This window comes from Anomaloglossus baeobatrachus, chromosome 1 (assembly GCF_048569485.1).
Source record: "Anomaloglossus baeobatrachus isolate aAnoBae1 chromosome 1, aAnoBae1.hap1, whole genome shotgun sequence".
NCBI classification, from domain to species: domain Eukaryota; kingdom Metazoa; phylum Chordata; class Amphibia; order Anura; family Aromobatidae; genus Anomaloglossus; species Anomaloglossus baeobatrachus.
The window spans coordinates 752,425,143-752,446,274 of NC_134353.1; the positions used below are offsets into that span (position 1 = coordinate 752,425,143).

At 44.3% G+C, this 21,132-nt stretch overlaps 1 protein-coding gene across 2 annotated transcripts in view; it reads left to right on the forward strand.

Moving 5' to 3' along the window:
• The window catches only part of MAPKAPK5 (MAPK activated protein kinase 5), a 123,031-nt gene that overhangs the window by 35,302 nt on the left and 66,597 nt on the right, over positions 1 to 21,132 (forward strand). For both annotated transcript variants that reach the window (XM_075341844.1, XM_075341845.1), the window contains exons 3-6: positions 1,423 to 1,498; positions 10,072 to 10,169; positions 11,372 to 11,480; positions 12,232 to 12,321. In XM_075341844.1, coding sequence (XP_075197959.1) covers positions 1,423 to 1,498; positions 10,072 to 10,169; positions 11,372 to 11,480; positions 12,232 to 12,321 — 373 coding nt within the window. The remainder of the gene's footprint in view (positions 1 to 1,422; positions 1,499 to 10,071; positions 10,170 to 11,371; positions 11,481 to 12,231; positions 12,322 to 21,132) is intronic.

Genomic DNA, 21,132 nt, shown 5'->3' on the forward strand with positions numbered 1-21,132 from the left:
AGAGAAAGCACCGATAGCCGATTTCTTGGTGATCTGGCCTTTAATCTCTCCCCAGCCCTGGCCTGAAGTCTGTCCTATAAATCCATTACCTTCCCAGAATCTGGTGTTAGGTCAGCATAGTAATAAGGCTGGATCTGATATCAGTTTGTGGCTGATCAGGTGGCAACACCCTTGGCTTTGGCTTCTGATGTATTAGTGCGGCCAGCCAATTTTACTTACTATAGATAATCAGCCACCAATGTATATGTAGCATATTACCACAGCCTCATAGATGAAACCTTCTTGGTATCCAGTATACACTTGGCATATTTGATTCCCTTGAAAAGAGGCTCAGTGATTGGATTTTTGGAGCATTTTTGGCAGAAAATTTGTGCTATTGTCAAACAATACTAATCACCCATCACTGTGTGTCGTGACGAACTCCACACATTTGTAACCCTACATAATATTGTATGTGTTTAGTGTTCAGTTACACAAGGTCTCTCATAGTTATGTGGCCTCCATCTATTTTTACCAGGGGAGAGAATTGCTGCCTTTTGGGGACCTGTCCTGCCGTCTGGTACTAATGTGGATACTGCCCAGCCAGCAATACCTTCCTAATGCATAGCCACCATACCATTGGAGCATGCCTCTCTTTCTATTGTTTACTTCTATTCTACTGCTTGTTTAACACATCTTCCTTTGGTTACACCATGTACTGTCATGCTATTAATTATATCAAAAATAGGCCGTTTTACCCCTTCCTGACCAGGCACATTTTCTGATAATATATATATATATTTTTTTTTTAAATGTATTTATTTCACACATTGTGCCCCCCTTTCCACAATAGGACCTCTAGGGGGCAATTCAGCATGTTAATACATTATTTTTATTGCTGATTTCCCCTGTAACTGATGCTGGTATAGTTACCCCGATTACAGGGAAAATGCAGCTTCCTGGCTGTACAGCAGCATTTACTCCTACTATCTCGTAGGACCCAGCAGCTCCTGCTCCCTTCCCACACTCAACAATTACTCGGTTTCTAGGTCTGGAGGAGGAAACTCTAAACGCTGTGTACTGTATACACCTGTCTTGTTCAGCGCTGTGTATACAGCAATCAGTACAGCAGAGATGATAATAAATCCTCTATGCCTTGTCTATGGGGAGTTTGGTGGTGTCTGACTACCAGCTACTCGCTGCCGTAGCTCCACGATCTTGTGCAAGCAGCTTCCTCTGCATTGCTCTTTTAAAACCACCCTGACATCCATAGTCTATGGGCAGATCACAAGTTGTTAACATTACATAGTGTGTTACAAAGTAGGTTGAAACCATAAAAACCTCAGAATTGAAGACTGCATGTTGTTACCCCTCAGTGTTTTGTGTTTTTTTTTTAGATTGGATTATATCCAATTACATTTTTGTTTTTTATTTGTTTTGTAGAGTATGTGTGAAAAAATCTACACAAGAACGTTTTGCACTGAAAATTCTCATCGATCGCCCCAAAGCCAGAAATGAGGTGAGTTATTCCAGTCAGACTTTGCCCTGTACAGTACTGAGGTTGACTATTGATCATAACCTTATGTAATTCTATTGATCCAGAGTCTTCAGTATATTTTGAGGGTGTGCGCTGCCTTTATCTTCTTTGCTTTTTAACAACCTTAACTCTTTCACTCCTAGGGGTGTAATCACGTCCTATGCTGGGGTCCATAAGTGTGGAGGGAGCTAAACTTTCTGCACATGTTGTAGATGCCAGCTTTTACATAACCAGCATTTGTGTCTCAGAACAGCGACTGGAGCTTAGCTCTGATCACCGCTGTTAACCATGTAGATGCTGCTATTAATCACTGCAAGAATTATTTAAATAATCATTATTGGCAGCACGCTCCTGCTCATTGTTTCCCATCAGCTCTGTAGTTCCGGTGCTTTACATATGCAAAGCACTCAGGCAAGCATCGCTGTGCTCAGGTATGCTCTGTGCTCAGCCCAGTGTGAGCCGTTTGCAGTGTTTAAATGGCTCACACTGGGGGTAACTGGCATTATCGGATGTAGTGTGTGCGAAGAAGTAATGGAAAAAGTCTCCAGAAGTGATCTGTTTATGGCTGGCTGCATGTGGGCGGAGACCCGAACTGCCCAATCAGTGACTTCCATTGAGGTTCGGGTCCAAAACAGAACTTTATCTAAAGTCCAGCTGAATCTGCAGAACCTGAACTTCAACAGGTCCACTCATCTCTAGTCCTCAAATAATTCCATTCATTGAAAAGTAAAAATATTTTGGGTTTCAGGAAATGGTTGCAGAACCCAAATTTATTTATTTTTTTTCTTGCAAAATGTTTTATTTTGCAAACTTCTGATTTTGTTTTTACCTTTTTTATATGAAAAAAAAACTATGCAAATTTGGTATTGTCGTAATCATGCAGACCTGGAGGCTCATGTGGACAGGTCATCTTTCGTACACAATGAACTCCAAAAAGCAAAGGCCACAAAGCAATGGCAGAATTGCGTTGGTTTTTATATCATTGTTCAGTCCCACTTTGTTTTTTGTTTTGTATTTTGTTGTTTTTTTGTTTTTTTTCTGTTTTCTATTACATTATATTATAAAATAAATTGCTTCAACTCGTCCCACAAAAAAAAAAGACAGTTTCTTATTAGGCAATGTCGTGGAAAGTCAGCAAGTTATGGCTCTTGGAAGAAGAGGAGAAAATAAACAAAAGCTCAAGAACGAAAAGTTGCACTGTCTTGAAGAGGCTCGGGGGTTGTTCTCAAGTTCTGTCTTCAGGAGCTCACTTCTCTTAGCCCCCGGCTTTCTGCTCTGCCAATAGTAGTTTGTTCTTGAACACTTAACAGTTTTGACAAACTGCATTGATGTTCCAAACATGCTCCCTCCCAGGCTGCTAAACAGGGACAGCGCTGGGAAACTTTCAGGAGGGCTGACAGGATCCCCATGGGGACTTTGTAACCTGCTTGCAGCGTGTGCTCCTTACCTGGTTATATGGCCACTTTGAGACTGCAGGGTGGCAGGTAATCTAGGCAAAAAAAATCCCTGCGTTCTTCAGAACCTAGAGGATTGTTAATAGGAGGCAAGTTATTTGGCTTTTCAAGTACTTTGTAATTTTACCTAATTAAGAAGTTTAGAGAACCTCCTCCAATGTAGCAGCCAAAATATTAGATTCCGTCGTATCAATGTTATCCAAGTGTTCATACCAGCAGTAGATGCTATCTCTTTCTGAATGATATTATCAGAAACCTTTTTATTGTGGCTAAAAGTGTTCAGTGAAACCAACAAGCTTACACTCTTAATTATGAAAAGGCCCAACCATATTATATAGACAGCCATCTCTCCCTCCTCCCTCATATATAGAAACCTTCAGCTCGGCCTAGGGCTCCTGTGTTCTCAGAGAGAGACGCTGCCAGAATCGCAAGAAAAACAAAGTGCTCCATTGCAATAAAAGCACTGAGCCAAATTGTTCCACGGCTTTCCCCTCTTATAAAGTAATGGCATGTCCACCAATAACTTGGTTGAGGGCAGACATCTAGGATCCCCTATTATCCTAGCAGGAGAAGACTATCTAGGGAAGTGATGGCGAACCTTTCATAGGCCAAGTGCCCAATCTGCAACCTAAAGCACAATTTATCGATAAGTGCCAACGGGGCAATATAACATGAATGACAGAATTTTAAAAGCATTTGGCATGGTTTTGAACAATTAATGTGTTTTTTTTTTTTTGCTGTTGCATACATGCTGATAACTTCTCTAACCTTGACTCATACTTTGTAAGTTTGAGAGCCACACTTCCTGGCCTTCATGTCCCCATCCTGGTATTGATGTCCTCATCCTGGTATAAATGTTCCCTTCATGGCCCCATCCTTGTATAGATGTCCCCGTCTTGATATAGATGTCTCCATACTGTCCCCGTCCTTGTATAGATGGGCCCATCTTGGTACAGATGTCCCCATCTTGGCACCATCCTGGTGCAAATGATCCCCCATCATGCCGCACACAGGAAAGAGAAAAAAAACAAAACAAACTATTATACTCCCCATTCCTCTGTTCCCACAGTATCCTAATCCGATGCCGTCTTACCCGAAACTGACTTCAGCATGTATAGCTGCCAGCATATTCACTGCCCCACACGCCCGAGATTACGAGCGGGGAGTGCAGTAAGTAATCATTCTCTTTAATAGCTGCACATGTGACACCCCCCCCCCCCATCCCCCAGCATCTACAGGAAGCCGGCTGCTGGGCGGTCACGTGTGCTGATATTAAAGAAAAGTAAGATTTACTGCTCCCAAAGACCATAATCACGCCCACCTCTGAGCATAGGCTTCAGTGCAGAGAGGTGGGTGGGATTATGAGCGTAGGGTGCAGTGAATATTCATATCTTTAATCAGCTAGCTCATTGTAGTGCCTGCGGCCTAGGCGAGTGCGTATCGAAGTGATGAGTAATGTCTCCTCCCATTCGACACAACTTTGAACTGCTAACGCGATCATGCCAGCAGTTCAGAGTGACATTACGACTCTGGCTGAGGCGACGGCGCGTGTGCTATAGCTTTGCCATCACTGGTCTAGGGGATGTAGCACCATATCAGCACTGCAACCCCTTTATTCTCAGGATCATTGGAGACCCCACAGATTCCCAACTATTATTATGTAATAACATAAACCTAGTAAGTCCGGTGTCCCACTTGCGATTGCCTCGCGTGAGTTTCGCGCTGCATCACCCGTCATGGACTCGCACTCTCTTCACAGGAGCGCGACGGCTGCATAGAGATACATGCAACTGAACCGCTCCTATGAGCAGAGTGTGAGTCTGTGCCGGGTGATGCACCGCGAAACTCACGTGAGGCAATCGCAAGTGGGACACCGGCCTTACATGCGATTGCTTTATAAGATGGTAAGGATATTTCTGTCTGCAACCAGGAGAATTCTGGATGCTGCTCTGGGCTATAATACCACATACGAAAACACTAATTGCTGCTGTAGATACAAATGCTATGATTACAAGGGATGCTGGTTTTTTTTTTTTTGTTTTTTTTTATTCTGTTTATAAAGTTTTTGGATTTTTATACAAATTTTTCACAGCATTTTATTGCTGTTCTGCTACATTTTATAGTAGTTTAGATACTTTTTTGATCTGAAGGGTCCGATGGTTTCACTCACGATAGAATTTACTGTATTTGGACATTTTGCCAAATCGTAGAAAAAAAATTGCATGGAAAACACAATACAGATCATACTTTATGTTGTAATTGTTTCTCTAATGACTTTATTTTTTACTTGTATATAAGGAATCTTTAGGTTGGTATTTTATTTGTCTTGGGGTTACCTGGAAGCATGCTTGCATGGCTTTGTTGCTTTTTGTCTTGAAATATGTGCATCATCTACTCTTTCCTTCTTTTTATTTTAAGTTTGGGTTTACATTGCGTTTGGTTGCCTCTTACCCTACTTCTCTTTTGATTAGCCGGCCATGTACAATGTCATGTGCCGTTGTCAGGCCAGCTAACCAAAAGTTCTACCCAATACTGTATACAGTATATACACTATCCCTTCATAAACAAACAGTAAGTTAAACAATACAAAGATTCAATGAAAATATGGAGGTCAGTAAGTGGCATAGACATTACTGCGGTCAATGGGGAGCATAAACATTACTGGGATCAGTGCAGACATACACATTACTGAGGTGAGTAAGTGACATAGACATTATTTGGGTCAGTGGGGGGAATACACATTACTGATGTCAGTAAGGCCTCTTTCACACATCCGTTTTTTGCCATCAGGCACAATCCGGCGAATACCGGATAAAACGGATCCGGCGCCGGATGCGTTTTTATCCTCATTGAATTGTATTTGCGCCAGATTGTGCCTGATGCCCTTGCGTTTCATCTGGCGTGTGTCAGATCCGGCAAAATTTCTGTGTCCAGCTGCCAGAAATGACACACAAGGGAACGTTTTTTGTCACTGGCGTGTTGTAAAATGAAAGCCTATGGGCGCTGGATCCGTCATAATGCGGCAAAAAACGCATTCCACCGATGGATCGAGGGTTTTTTTTTAACTGAGCATGCTCAGATGTGTAAACCATCCCAATTTCTCATGCGGCCCCATGGCAAAATTAATTGACCACCCCTGCTCTAGAGTAACAGATGAACCCTGGAAATGAAATCTAATGGTGTCCAAAGTTTCATTATACCTCATTAAAGTCAAGGGCACCTCTGAAACTAATTTTTTAGGTGTTCACTGTGAAGCTTCTGACAATAACTGGGACAAAGACGTGGTGTGATCCCTGCCTTAGGACACATTTATACTCGCTAAATTTTGTGAAGGGAGCACTCCTAGGTGCTATGTTTTACTGATAATCGGCCTGTTTAAATCGGCTGCCATCTGCCAAACAAACGACCAACAATTAAAGGGCCACTGTTCGGCTTTAATGTAGCTGATCAGCTGTCGTTTATCGGCCGCAAACATTTTGTGTAAATGCACCTTTTGACTGCAGCGACCCTTAACTGATCAGATCTATTTTTTGAATGCAGGACACTGTTTGTCTATAATGTTATTCTTTTATTTTATTACTATTCTTTTTCTTTATAGCATAACATATTTCACAGTTTTCTCCTTAAACAACCAATAAAAGAAATAGGCTACATAGAATTACAAGATAAGGTTGACTGTTCACATTCATATCAGATGAAATATTGGGGTTTTTTTTTTTAAAAAAAAAAAAATTCTTTCTTTTAAATATATGGCAGAAAATGGGTTTCCTGTAAAAGCCCTCATTTTCAATTCCCAAGTTTTACTGCTATTCTTCTATGCTTCATTGTTTCTTTTTCTTTATTGTCAAAATGTCTTTGCTGTTTGTCTGCAAATGTAATGTGTTTGTACAATGTTGTGTAAATGAACGTTGCCGGGTTGTCTATAGACGCTAGTTTTACACACAATTGGTGTAATTATAGAAATATATTGTTTCCTGTAAGGCTACATTTATACTGTATTTTGATTAGTGGTTGCGTGTTCTTATGAAAGCTCGTTTCCTTATAATCATGCATTATAAACAGGCTGCCGATCTGATCATTCATTGGGTCAAATTGTTTTGGCTTAATTAAAAGATGATTGATTTGGAAGCACCTCATCACGTGTAAACAGGACCTGTGCTGCCGAGAACAATGGCAGCCTATGTTCACAGACCCATCTATAACTGATTGCTCTGTGTGCTTATTAAATGCTGTCAGCCTGTGTAAATGATTGTCAATCAGCAAACAAGTCCCTGATCACTAGATTATTGTCACAATTGTGTTAAAACCAAAGCATTTGAAAGACACTTTGCATATACATTACACATGGCTATTACTTTTCTCTATTGTCCGATTGCATTTACAGTGTGCAAATCATTACACAATCTGGGTTTAGAATCCACTAGTCAAAAAGCAGATCAACCTGATGTACAATGGAAGGGCGCTAGAAAAGTATTAAGATTAGTTTTTATTTTTTTTTTATTTTTTTTTCTTCAGATCCTAAATTTGTCCAATCCTTTTTAATCCACAGAGAAGAGCAGTGCTAGGGGTGCCACTTATCTGTTCTGGTACAATCACTGTAGGACTACTGTACCCGTTAACTTGAAATTGGGGTTTATAACTGTCCTCTGTGGGATGCCTCTGACATATGACTAAGGGTACTGTCACACTTTAGCAACGCAGCAGCGATCCCACCAGCGATCTGACCTGGTCAGGATCGCTGCTGCGTCGCTACATGGTCGCTGGTGAGCTGTCAAACAGGCAGATCTCACCAGCGACCAGTGACCAGCCCCCAGCCAGCAGCAACGTGCAAGCGACGCTGCGCTGCCAGGGAGCCGGCGTCTGGAAGCTGCAGACACTGGTAACTAAGGTAAACATCGGGTATGGTTACCCGATGTTTACCTTAGTTACCAGCGCACACCGCTTAGCGCTGGCTCCCTGCACTCGTAGCCACATCACACATTGGGTTAATAAGCAAACCTCCGGCTACGTGTGCAGGGAGCAGGAGCCGGCACTGGCAGCGTGAGAGCTGCAGACGCTGGTAACGAAGGTAAATATCGGGTAACCACCTTGGTTACCCGATGTTTACCTTGGTTACAGCTTACCGCAGGCTGTCAGACGCCGGCTCCTGCTCCCTGCACATTCAGGATTGTTGCTCTCTCACTGTCACATACAGTGATGTGTGCTTATCAGCGAGAGAGCAACAATAAAAAAACGAAGCAGGGCTGTGTGTAACGAGCAGCGATCTCACAGCAGGGGCCAGATCGCTGCTCAGTGTCACACACAGCGAGATCGCTAATGAGGTCACTGCTACGTCACAAAAACCGTGACTCAGCAGCGATCTCAGTTGCGATCTCGCTGTGTGTGAAGTACCCCTAAGAGCTCCCAAGGTATACAATGGACTCTGTTTTGGCTTCACACATTTGAATGTAAGCCTATGGCTTCATTTGATGTACATTGGCTATGAAAGGTCTATAAACCGCTGTTAAAATGTGAGGGTTTTTGTCATGTAAAATAAGCATACCAATAATTCAGATTTTTTTTCTGTACTTTAATTGAAAAAAAAAAAAAACAAATGAAAATCTTTCAGGTAGAGAAAGTGGTTGCATGAATATTCACACCCTTAAACTACTTTAAGTACCCTTTGAAATTATGGAAGCCTTCCAAACCTTTTTGATCTTATTTTGGTGAAGCCATTTTTTTTTTTTTTTTTTTTTTTTAAGGTGATTTGGAGGTATGCTTAGGGTCATTGATATCATTAAATTCCATTTCAGCTTTTAAGCAGAGGCATGAAAGTTTTGTTGAAAAAGTAACTAATATTTTGAATGGTTAGTTTATAAGGCTATACTTTCACCATGCCTTACTGTGGGTATAGTATTCTTTTGATGATGTGCAGTGTTGGCTTTGCACCAAACATGCCTTTTGGAATTATGTCCAAAATGATCAAGATTAATCTCACAAGACCATAACAACATGCTTTTGGCAGAATTTTTTTAGGTTTTTGGCAAAAGATTGCCAGGCTTGGATTTTCTTTTCTTTGTAAAAAAAAATTGTTGACACATGTAGTACACAACCACTACATGCCAGAAATTCCTGTAGCTCCTTTCTTGTTGCTCTAGGCCTCTTGGCAGCCTCCTAGATTACTTTCCTTTTTTGTTTGTTTGTTTTTTTTTGTTTTTTTGTTTTTCATAATTTTTTTTATGGTAATTCAGTTCTAAGTAATCTCATTATTGTGCCAAATTTAAGCCACCTTTTGATGACTGTCTTCACTGTGTTTCATGATCTATCTAATACCTTGGAATAAAAAATTCTACCCTTAACCTGACCTAACTTTGAACAATTAGATCCCTTTGCTGTGTTGTTAGCGGTTTACGGACCATGGCTTTTAATCTATAAAATGCAACTAAGAAAAAGACTTTATATGGGGTTAATCAGAATCACTGTAAATGATGGCCGCTGTATACTGACTACTATGTAACTCAAGTTTTTATGTGATTGGCTAATTCTGATCACATCCACAATTATAACCGGGTGTTCACACTTATGTAACCACACTCTGGTTTGTTTTTCAGTTGATTTATACAGATTAGGTGACAATTAAAGATAGAAACAGTTCTGAAATGATTCTTCTTCCACATGATTTAACAGGGGGCGTGAAGACTTTTTACCCCTACAAGACAAACTATCATGACACACGTTGCAAACATACCCTGCAAGCACGGTGTGGTTGCATATGTATTCTTTGCCAATGTCCGTAGCCATTCTCGTAATAGTAAGCTAGTCAAGCCAACCGGCAACATCATTTATATCTTTGTTGCAAACTGTAATAAAAAAGGAACAAAAAGTATTACTATTATAATATTGTTATTATTACCATTGTGTATGTTTCAAATCCCATGTAAAAGCGCATGTTTTAGCGGGTTGGGTCCATTTTATTTATTTATTTATTTATTATTTTGCATGATTCTCATTACCTGCTAAAGGTTGATACTTATTTTTTTTTTTTTTTTTGCTTTTTCTTGTTTGTCTTTTGAACTACACTTCTGTTTTTCTCCTACTAATGCCAATCCTCTTCTCTTTAAGGTACGACTCCACATGTTGTGTGCGTCACATCCAAACATTGTACAAATAATTGACGTTTATGCAAACAGTGTGCAGTTCCCGCACGAATCGAGCCCCAGGTAAGAGCAGGCAGTTCTGTGCGATTGAGTAGATCCTGATGGCCTCAATAACATCTATGTATTATGCTCTTGATTACATGTACTTTACTCTTTTGCAGAAATGTGACCTCCAATAGTTTGCCCTGTAACAAATGTAAGACCTCCAATTATAGGATGACCTAGTTCTGAAGGGTTTATGTGTTTTGTGTTGATTCTTAATACCTTTATGTGCTGCTTTTTCTAGGTACTCTTACAACTGCTATTCTTTTCTCAAGTTCATATTAAAATTTGCTTTCACTGCACTGAACTTTTTAATAGCCTTTATGATGCCGGAATACGTGCCGGCTCTCTGACCTGTTACACTAGACACTCTGTATTAGGAAATGATCAATTGTTGTGAGTATTATTCTCCATGAAATGCCCAGTTTAGCACTGTGCTAGTCACTAGATGCCAGCTATATTTAGTGCCCCCTGTTTTTAGAGTCTGTCTGAAAGCAGCTGGCTATGTGGCACACTTCTGATGAACTTCAAGTGTCAGGGTTAAAGTTGCAGTGGTATTCCATAACGTATTCAATCATTACTCAAGGGGTCTTGACATGTGCAGATTATTTACTTCTTGTAACCCAACTCAACTTATCCAGCAATGACAGCTAGATACAAAGGCATGAATATTTAGGATATGCGCTAATCAACCTTAAATTGAGAATGCGTGGCAACGTTCTCCGCATAGTTCCGGGTTGACTAACGTCATGCAATTTAATTGCATATTGATCACAAGTGAGATAAATAATTACTAAGACAGCCAAGTGACAGGTCAGACACTTTCCATATCTACAATATAAAAATGCACGATGCAATCAGATGCAAGTGTTGCACATGGGTATACTAAAGAAATATTAATGGTGGTGGGTTAAAGCTCACCTGTGGAAAAAAGATGCTCCTACTATGTAAATGTTAGCGTTCGAGTTCCTCTGATACCACGACACATGGGACTGTGCAGAATGACAGGGGTAATGGCAGGAAGGTTGAGTTTATCACTGCTGGAAGAGAAGTGCCAGTGCTGTCAATCTGGGGCGCGACCTTCACCCACACTAAACCAAAATCTTATCGGACAACGAAGGAAGGGGAGAAAGGCAAGGTTGCGCCTTCCGTTGACCAGCATCAGCATTAATTGCATACTCACTGATATTTGACCAGCTCTTTAAATTAACACTTTTGAACAGGGCACGGCTCCTAATTGTTATGGAGATGATGGAGGGGGGCGAGCTGTTTCACAGAATCAGCCAGCACCGGCACTTCACTGAGAAGCAAGCCAGCCAAGTAACAAAGCAGGCAAGTTCCAGAAGCTTCCACCAGCAGTCATGCAATGAACAACTTGAGGGCTAAAGGCATATTAAAGCGACATAGGTTCTCACTTGACCTTATTGCCTGCTTTGTTATAATCAGATTATGTGATGCACGCTGCCACTGGCGTAACTGTTTTATTTCAGCCACACTTTGAAATTCCTTTTCCTTTTTTGTTTTTTTGTTTTTCTTTTTCTGGGGTTATCATAAGCTTGTACTCTGCTTCAAAAGACTGCAGTGGACTGCAAGTCTATCATGGTCCAAATCATATGATCAACTCAATAAATGGTCCTCTTGCTCTCTCTGGTTGCTGATTTGTAAATTTATAGAGGTTAATATCGGAGATTTGTAATTCCACTGAATGAAAAGTTCAGCATATCCCACTTCTCTCAGTGCAGATGTACAAGATTATAGCACATACGCTTTCATATGATTGAATTTCTGCTTCTCTATGAAGCCGTACTGTATGGCGTTAGTTTCTTGTCCACTGTAGCAAAGAGATTCCTACACCCTTGTCTCTTACCCTGGTGTTGCCAATCCTTATGGAGCTGGAAGGTTGAGTATATCTAGGGCGTTTGGATGTCTCTAGAATGTGGTAAGAGCAGAGAGGTTCACGAGGCTGACTACTTTGTTGCTGGTTGGATCTGCACTGTTGTGTTACTGCAGCTCATCTTGCAATAAAGCAGTTTTCATCTATGTGATGCAAACAAATGTGCTGACTTGCATTTTCTTTTTACAGATTGCTTTGGCTCTACAGCATTGTCACTCGCTAAATATTGCACACAGAGATCTGAAACCAGAGAACCTGCTCTTTAAGGATAACTCTTTGGTAAGAAATTTTGCATCCTTTGTCTAGTAGTTTCCCCTGAAATTGTTCTGAGTTTTAGGATAGTAAAATGAAATAAAAATTACGAGTGGTTACTGTAAAAAGCTATGATCGCCTAATTTTTCTTCAAGGCAAACCTTGTCATTCACGGTTTATATCAAATATCATGGAGGAGGCACAAAGAAAAATATTGTAAATGGGCTTTTTATTTAGACTTGAAGACTGATGAGAGTCTAATAAGGTTGAATAACAGAGCATGTCTTGTATTGATAGGAATTGTTTTTATTTTGATGGGGTTATTCTTTCAGCTTGCTCTTTGAGGTAATGACAGGAACACTTTTTACTTAAAACTCCCAACAAGTTAATTCAGGAACACATAAATCGCTCTACAGGAACATAACAGAAGTCCTCTTCCGACTTCAAAGAACATAAACACAGTATCGCAGTCCGTTTCACTTGTGGGTCTGCCTGCACAGGTTTGGATACAATTTTTCCCCAGAACTATCCCAGTGGAGGTGTAGCAGCCTCCATAGGCACTTTGCCTGGTCAGCACAAGGTAATCTTCTTTCTCAGAGGTTCCTTCCAAAGATATAACAACCTCCACACACTTGCCATGCTTCAAACACACAGACACCACTATAACATATGAGACACCCCCATGGGTGGAGGTACGTGGCTAGACAGATCCGTATTAATAAGCCTTGTAGTACTACAGGTACAGAGCCACCATCTTGCATACCTCCCTCCTCTGCCTTATGCCGTGGGACTTGGCACCTTTCACTACCAAACGAGAAAGTCTTTTCTGTCAACTTTGAGCTCAGCTCCTGAGACATGGTCTGACACTGTCACCAAACAGTGTCGCCAACACCGATTCAGTCATTACATCTAATAGGTAAATACCTTTGTCAGACCTCTACCTCCAACAGTTAGTGCAGTCGCCAGAGTCACACTATATTCTGCTGTCTGGTCTGATTCTGGGTTATTGACTACACTATAGTGGTGACTGTCTGGGTCCTTCAGCATCGAGCTGATAGAAGATTTGCCTCCGCATCCTCGTTTTGCAAATCTACTATGACCTTCTCTTCCAGCGCATCTTCGGCTGACTGTGTATTTTTCTATCGCTGCCCCCAGCTACAGATCAGTCAGTCACTCCATCCTTATGTTCGGATTCCATTTCAGATACTATAGCCTAATGTGTTATTGGGTCCTCTACGACATCAGCTTCTTTCACTGTAGGGCCTGCTGCCCCTGACAAAGGAGGCAATACATTTATCGGGTGCATAACATTTCGGTTGCCAATTCACACCAACTTAACAAAGTTGTTCCTCAATCTTCAGTGTTTCATATCTTAATTGTGCTACATCTTCTAGGTATGCAATATGATATTCTAGAAAAACCTGTACATTTCCATTACTTACCTTCGTTCCTGCAACGACAAATGAAACTATCCTATTTCAAGGGGGTATTTTGGCTTCATTACAACTTTCAATTCTCATTCTCACAACTCTGGCTTTATCAATAAACTCCTGGATGATAGTTCCATTCCTTCTAATAATTTTCCTGACAATATTTCTGGCCGCCTGGATAAAATCATTCACAAATTGCAATAAACTTCCAACTCTCAACTCATTCTGCACTTTCTCCATAAATTTGAAACGTTCCCGTATTCTCTTAGCTGTGAGCTGTGATACCTGGAATTTTTCTGGCTTGCTGAATGTTATTTCCAACGTTTTGCGAGGTCTAATAAAAGTTTTCTAACTACAACCTCTTCCTGACATGCTGTGGTCAGCTGCTTTGTAAGCTCTAAGTGTCTGGCAGCTTCTTCATTTATAGACCATATAATTGAGTGATTAGACTTTGAGGCAAAGTACACGACTTTACACGCTCCTATGGCTTTCTTAAATTTTACATGTACCTTCACCTTCTTGTAGGCACAAGCTTCTCTCAAGTCGTCGGGCACAACTTTGACCACTGTCCGGTCCTCCATGTTAAAACCGCAATGGGCAACAGGACTGTTTCCTGTTCCTTCATTTTCATCGCACAGTTCCTTGGGTCTTTCAAACCCATCTTTTACAAACTCTTGAATTCTGCTCTTTTCGCGGACTTTCCTCTTTTCTTTTTCGCTCCTAATTGGGAGACCCAGACAATTGGGGTGTATAGCTATTGCCTCCGGAGGCCACACAAAGTATTACACTTAAAAGTGTAAGGCCCCTCCCCTTCTGGCTATACACCCCCAGTGGGATCACTGGCTCACCAGTTTTAGCTTTGTGTGCGAAGGAGGCAACACATCCACGCATAGCTCCACTGTTTAGTCAGCAGCAGCTGCTGACTATGTCGGATGGAAGAAAAGAGGGCCCATACAGGGCTCCCAGCATGCTCCCTTCTCACCCCACTTCATGTCGGAGGTGTTTGTTAAGGTTGAGGTACCCATTGCGGGTACGGAGGCTGGAGCCCACATGCTGCTTCCTTCCCCATCCCTTTTTACAGGGCTCTGGGTGAAGTGGGATTCTATCGGTCTCCAGGCACAGAGACCGTGCTCCATCCACAGCCCCTGGTATCTGCTGGACATGGAGCGGAGTATCTTCAGGGACATGGCCCTGCTACATGGAGGTACTCGGTGTCCCTGTGGGGACCGCGCAGACACACGGCAGCACTGCTGGGTGTGTTAGTGCGCCAGGGACAGCGGCGCTGTCCGCACTAGTGCCATCGCACACCACAGCGTTGCTGGGTGTGTTAGTGTATTGGGTGACTACCGCGCTAACCGCCGCTGCCGTTTTTATTTAAGGCGCCGCTGGGATTTGTGGTGCGCCGGGGACTTCCGCGCCGGCCAGCACTGATATGCCGGCCGCGCTTATTAACTCGAGTCCCCGGCTTCTGGGCCTAGTCTCCCTTCGTTACCGCCCACAGGCCTGACAGTCAGGGTAGGGGCGTGACGCTGCATAGCACAGCAGCGCTGAGAGCTGGAGTATGTTTTGCATACTCCACCCCTCTCACTGTGTGCACTGTGAAACCGGATTCCCGCACTTTCTCAGGCACGCCCACGGCTTCCTTGTCTACACAGGACGCCGGCAGCCATTAGTGTCAGTTTCTGTACGATACAGAGACAAGTGTGGAAGACCCTGGCATTCTGATAGTCACACAATCGCTGCAACAGGCGTTAAGCAGCACCTGTGGTGCTAACCCCACTAGTGCAGAAGTGCACTTATAGATATGCTTGTACTATATACATTGCACTGTTTGGTCGCACGTTGTATATACCCTCCTGGATTGTGCGGAGGAGTTATCAGCATATTCTCTGTGTAAAACAAAGGTGCAGAACCACATGTTTTTCTATGCAGCCGGTACAGCATGTACGGCTATACGGCCGGCAGGTTACATAGACCCCCATTGTATCCAACACAGCCGGAGTCTCTGCTAATGGCCAGAGGATGAGGACGGTGTCTGCAGTATTTACTGACAGATTTTCTGAGACTATGGCTATGATACTAGAAGCCTAGCAGTCCGGACATGTCTCTCACAACATGGGCACTGTTGAATCATTGATCCATGGCTCCCCTCAGTGTGAACAACTAACAGCTCCGGGAATGTCACACGCATCCCAGAGTCACGGCTCTGCACAGACGTCAGTCCCAGACAGCCTAAGCGGGCTCACTATGAGCGGCCCTCGGTTTCATCAGGGTCCTAGCAGAAGGACTCTCTGTGTAATGAGGCGGAAGTAGCGGCTCAGGATTCTGATCCTGAGACCGCTCTCAATCTGGATACAGCTAATGGTGACGCCATAGTGAATAATCTTATAGCGTCCATCAATAGAATGTTGGTTATTTCTCATCCAGCTCCTCCAGTGGAGGAGTCAGCTTCACGTTTTTTTCTGGACCACTCTACCTTCAGAGAGGCAGTCCAGGAACACCACACTTATCCAGATATGCGCTTCTCCAAACGGCTTAGGATACACGTTATCCCTGCCCCCTGACGTGGTCAAGGACTGGACCCAGTGTCCCAAGCGGCATCCTCCAATCTCCAGGCTTGTAGCTAGATCCATAGTTGCAGTGGGAGATGGAGCTGCACTTAAAGATGCCACTGACAGACAGATGGATCTCTGGTCTAAATCCATCTATGAGACTGTCGGCGCACCGTTGGCTCCAGCATTCTCACCTTTGGGGCACTCCAAGCTATTTCAGCTTGTCTTACACAGATTGACACGGTTACACGTACATCTGTGCCGCAGGTGGCATCCTTAACCTCTCAAATGTCTGCATTTGTTTCTTACGCGATTCAGGTTGCCCTAGACTCTGCGAACCGTACGGCAGTAGCCTCCGCTGCTCCGTGTTTTTACGCAGAGCCTGGTCTGCTCGTTAAGTGAATGGAAGGCAGATTCTGCTTCCAAAAAAAAAAGGGTGCTTAACCAGTTGCCTTTTTCTGCTGACCGACTGTTTGGTGAGCGTTTGGATGTAACCATTAAACAGCCCAGGGGTAAGGATTCATCCTTTCCTCAGCCCGGACACAACAAACCCCAACAGAGCAGGAGGCAGTCGGGGTTTCGGTCTTTTCGAGGCTCGGGCAGGTCCCATTTTTCCTCGTCCAATGTGAACTCAAAAGGATCAGAGGAGCTCAGATTCTTGGCGGGCTCAGTCACGCCCCAAAAAAGAGACAGTCTGAAAACCCGCTTCCAAGGCGGCTTCCTCATGACTTGCGGCCTCCTCTCTCCGCATCCTCGGTCGGTAGCAGGCTCTCCCGCCTTGGCGATATTTAGCTGCCATAGGTCAATGACCGTTGGGTGTGAGACATTCTGTCTCACGGGTACAGGATAGAGCTCACTTCTCGTCCTCCAACTCGATTCTTCAGAACTTCTCCACCTCCCGGCCGAGCCGCTGCTCTTCTGCAAACAGGGTGCACTCTATAGGCAGAAAGAGTGATGACCCCCGTTCCTCTTCAGGAACAAGGTCATGGTTTTTACCCCAAATTATTTGCGGTGCCTATAAGAACGGGCCGTTCCGTCCCGTTCTGGATCTAAAACTGCTCAGCAAGCTCGTGGACACCAGGCGGTTCCGGATGGAATCCCTCCGCCATGTCATCGCCTCAATGTCCCAAGGAGATTTCCTAGCATCATTAGGCATCAAGGATGCTTATCCGCACGTGCCGATTGATCCAGAGCACTAGCGTCTCTACGCTTTGTTATAGGAGACGAACACCTTCTGTTCGTAGCTCTACCTTCCGGCTAGCGACAGTCCCACTGGTCTTCGCCAAGGTCAGGGCAGCAGTAGTCACAGTCCTGCACTCTCAGGGTCACTCTGTGATCCCATATTTAGACGATCTACTTGTCAAGGCACTCTCTTAGGAAACATGCCGTCACTGCCCGAACGTTGCGCTGGAGACTCTCTAGAGTTTTGGGTGGATCATCAACTTTTTAAAGTCAGATCCGACCCCGACCCTATCGCTAACATATCTAGGCATGGAGTTTCATACTCTCTCAGCGATAGTGAAGCTTCCGCTAGACAAACAGCCTTCACTACGGGCTGCAATCTCTTCTTTAAGAACCAGTCGCACACATTGAGACGCCTCATGCACTTCCTACGTAAGATGGTAGCAATGGAGGCAGTTCTTTTCGCGCAGTTTCATCTGCGTCCACTACAATGTGACATTCTCCGCCAATGGGACGGGGAGTCGACCTCCCTCAACAGAGTCGTCTTTCTTTCTCAGGCGGCCAAGGAATCTCTACGGTGGTGGCTTCTTCCCACCTCATGGTCAAAAAGAAGGTCCTTCCTATCCCCATCCTGGGCGATAGTTACGACAGACGCGAGTCTATCAGGGTGGGGAGCAGGTTTTCTCCACCACAGCGCTCAGGGTACGGGGACTCAGCAAGAGTCCACCCTTCAGATCAATGTTCTTGAACACAGAGCAGTGTATCCTGCCCTACAAACCTTCCAACAGCAGCTGGAAAGCAAGCAAATCCGACTTCAGTCGGACAACTCCACAGCGGTGGCATGCATCAACCACCAAGGAAGAATGCGCAACCGGCAAGCCTTCCAGGAAGTCCGGCAGGTTCTGATGTGGGTGGAAGACACGGCATCCACCATATCCACAGTTCACATCCCAGGCGTGGAAAACTAGGAAGCTGACTTCCTAAGTCGCCGGGGTGTGGCCGAAAGGGTATGGTCTCTTCACCCGGACGGGTTTCAGGAGATCTGGCGCCGCTGACAGAGGCCGGACGTCGATCTAATGGCGTCACGGCACAACAACAATGTGCCAGCTTCATGGCACGGTTTCACAATCATCGAGCTCTGGCGGCAGACGCCTTAGTTCAGCATTGGTCGCAGTTCCAGCTACCTTATGTGCCACCTCTGGCATTGTTGCCCAGAGGGCTGCGTTAGATCAGGACCGACTGCGGCCGCGCCATCCTCGTCGCTACAGATTGGCCGAGGATGTTGTGGTTCCCGGTTCTGTGGTGCCTCACGGTAGGCTAACCGGGGGCACTACCAGACCAATCAGACTGGCTGTCTCAAGGGCCATTCTTCCATTTGAATTCTACGGCCCTCAACCTGATGGTGTGGCTTTGAGTCCTGGAACCTAGTGTCGTCAGGATTACCTCAGGACGTGGTTGCCACCATGAGACAGGCTAGCATACCAACGTCCGCCAAGATTGACCACAGGACGTGGAAGATATTCTTATCTAGGTGCTCGGCGCAGGGTGTTTCTCCCTGGCCGGTTGCATCGTCTATGTTTCCTTCCTTCCTGCAATCTAGGTTGGAAAAAGGGTTGTCGCTCAGTTCCCTTTAGGGACAAGTCTCAGCGCTATCTGTATTTTTTCAGAAACGACTTCCTCAGGTACGCACGTTCCTACGGGGAGTTTGTCTTCTCAGCACTCCGTACAGGCGACCGTTAGAGCCCTGGGATCTGAACAAGGTTCTAATTGCTCTCCAGATGCCGCCTTTCGAGCCTTTGAAAGAGGTCTCCCTTCCCGCTTTTCTCGGGAAGTGGCCTTCTAGTAACGGTCTCGTCTCTTAGGAGAGTTTCCGAGCTAGCAACGCTCTCATACAAATCTCCCTTCCTGGTCCTTCACCAGGACAGGGTGGTTCTGCGTCCGATTCCGGAATTTCTCCCTAAGGTGGTATCCCACTTTCATATCAATGAGGATATCACCTCACCTTCTTTGTGTCCTCGTCCAGTCCATCAATTTCAGAAAGATTTGCATCTGTTGGTTCTGGTGAGAGCACTCAGGTTCTACTTCCCGCATGGCGCTCCTGCGCCACCCGGATGCACTCTTTGTCCTTGTCGCTGGTCGGCGTAAACAGTCGCAAGCTTCTGAATCCACCCTGGCTCGGGGGATCGAGGAACCAATTCTTGAAACCTACAGTTCTACTGGGCTTCTGGTTCTCTCAAGGCTGAAGGCCCATTCTACCAGAGCCGTGGGTGCATCCTGGGCATTACTGCACCAGGCTGCGGCTCAGCAGGTGTGTCAAGGCACCTACATGATTGAGTCTGCATACTTTTACCAAGCTTTTTCAAGTGCATACCTACGCTTCGGCAGACGCCAGCCTAGGTAGATAAGTCCTTCAGGCGGCGATTGCCCACCTGTAGGAAAGGGCTGTTTCACGGCCCTATCACGAGGTATTCTTTTACCCACCCAGGGACTGCTTTTGGACGTCCCAATTGTCTGGGTCTCCCAATTAGGAGCGAAAAAGAAGAAGGGAATTTTGTTTACTTACCGTAAATTCCTTTTCTTCTAGCTCCAATTGGGAGACCCAGCACCCGCCCTGTTTTTTCGGGGTTTCTCTGTTTTTTCGGGTACACATGTTGTCCATGTGGTATGGTTCAGTTCTCCGATGTTTCCTCGGATTGAATTGGTCTTTAAACCAGTTATTGGCTTTCCTCCTTCTTGCTTTGGCACTAAAACTGGTGAGCCAGTGATCCCACTGGGGGTGTATAGCCAGAAGGGGAGGGGCCTTACACTTTTAAGTGTAATACTTTGTGTGGCCTCCGGAGGCAATAGCTATACACCCCAATTGTCTGGGTCTCCCAATTGGAGCTAGAAGAAAAGGAATTTACGGTAAGTAAACAAAATTCCCTTCTTTGTCCTTCGATTCAGCATCTTCTTTTTTCTTCCAAATGCTCTACCTCTTGAGTTGCAGTCTCTTCAGGTTTATTTGCAGCTTCAGGTCAGCTTTGACTTCTATTTTTTCATTCTCCCTCAGAGTTCTGACTGCTCTTTCATCCTGCTTTTTCAACAGCAGGTTCAGACAAGCTCTCTGATTCTGAGGAGGCCTTTGGTTTAGTCTTTACCTCTTCAGGGACGTTTTCCACTTCTGAAGCTTCAGCTTTCTCTTGTGTTTTTGCAGCATCACTTTCTGCCTTCACTTGGGTCTCTGCAGCTTCAGGTTCTCCTTTTTTTTATTGCCATGGGGCCATACCCCTCAGTGCAGTTCTCTTTTCTTTCCAGAGTTTTGATGCTGTTTCCATTGTCAGCCATCCTTGACCTGGGTGGATCACTGGTCTGCTCAACCTGATCTTCATGGATTTTCCCTCCAGGACTCCTTCTCTTTTAGCACTCTTGTATCTGCTCTAAGGTCAAAAATCGTAGAGGACACCAACACTGTTTCCTCGCTCGCCTTGATTTCATTGTGCCGATTTCTGTTGTTACAATGTGTGTTTTTGTTTTGTTTTTTTTTCATCACCAATTTCTCTTGTCTGCCTCAAAACCAGCCGTTGTGACTGTCAATATAACTTCCACAGCAAGTTAATCTACCTTCCTTGCACATTCAGAGCGTGCAACTTGTTCCACCTCTCTGCGTCTGTTGTGTCTCTGGCATTGTGATGAGG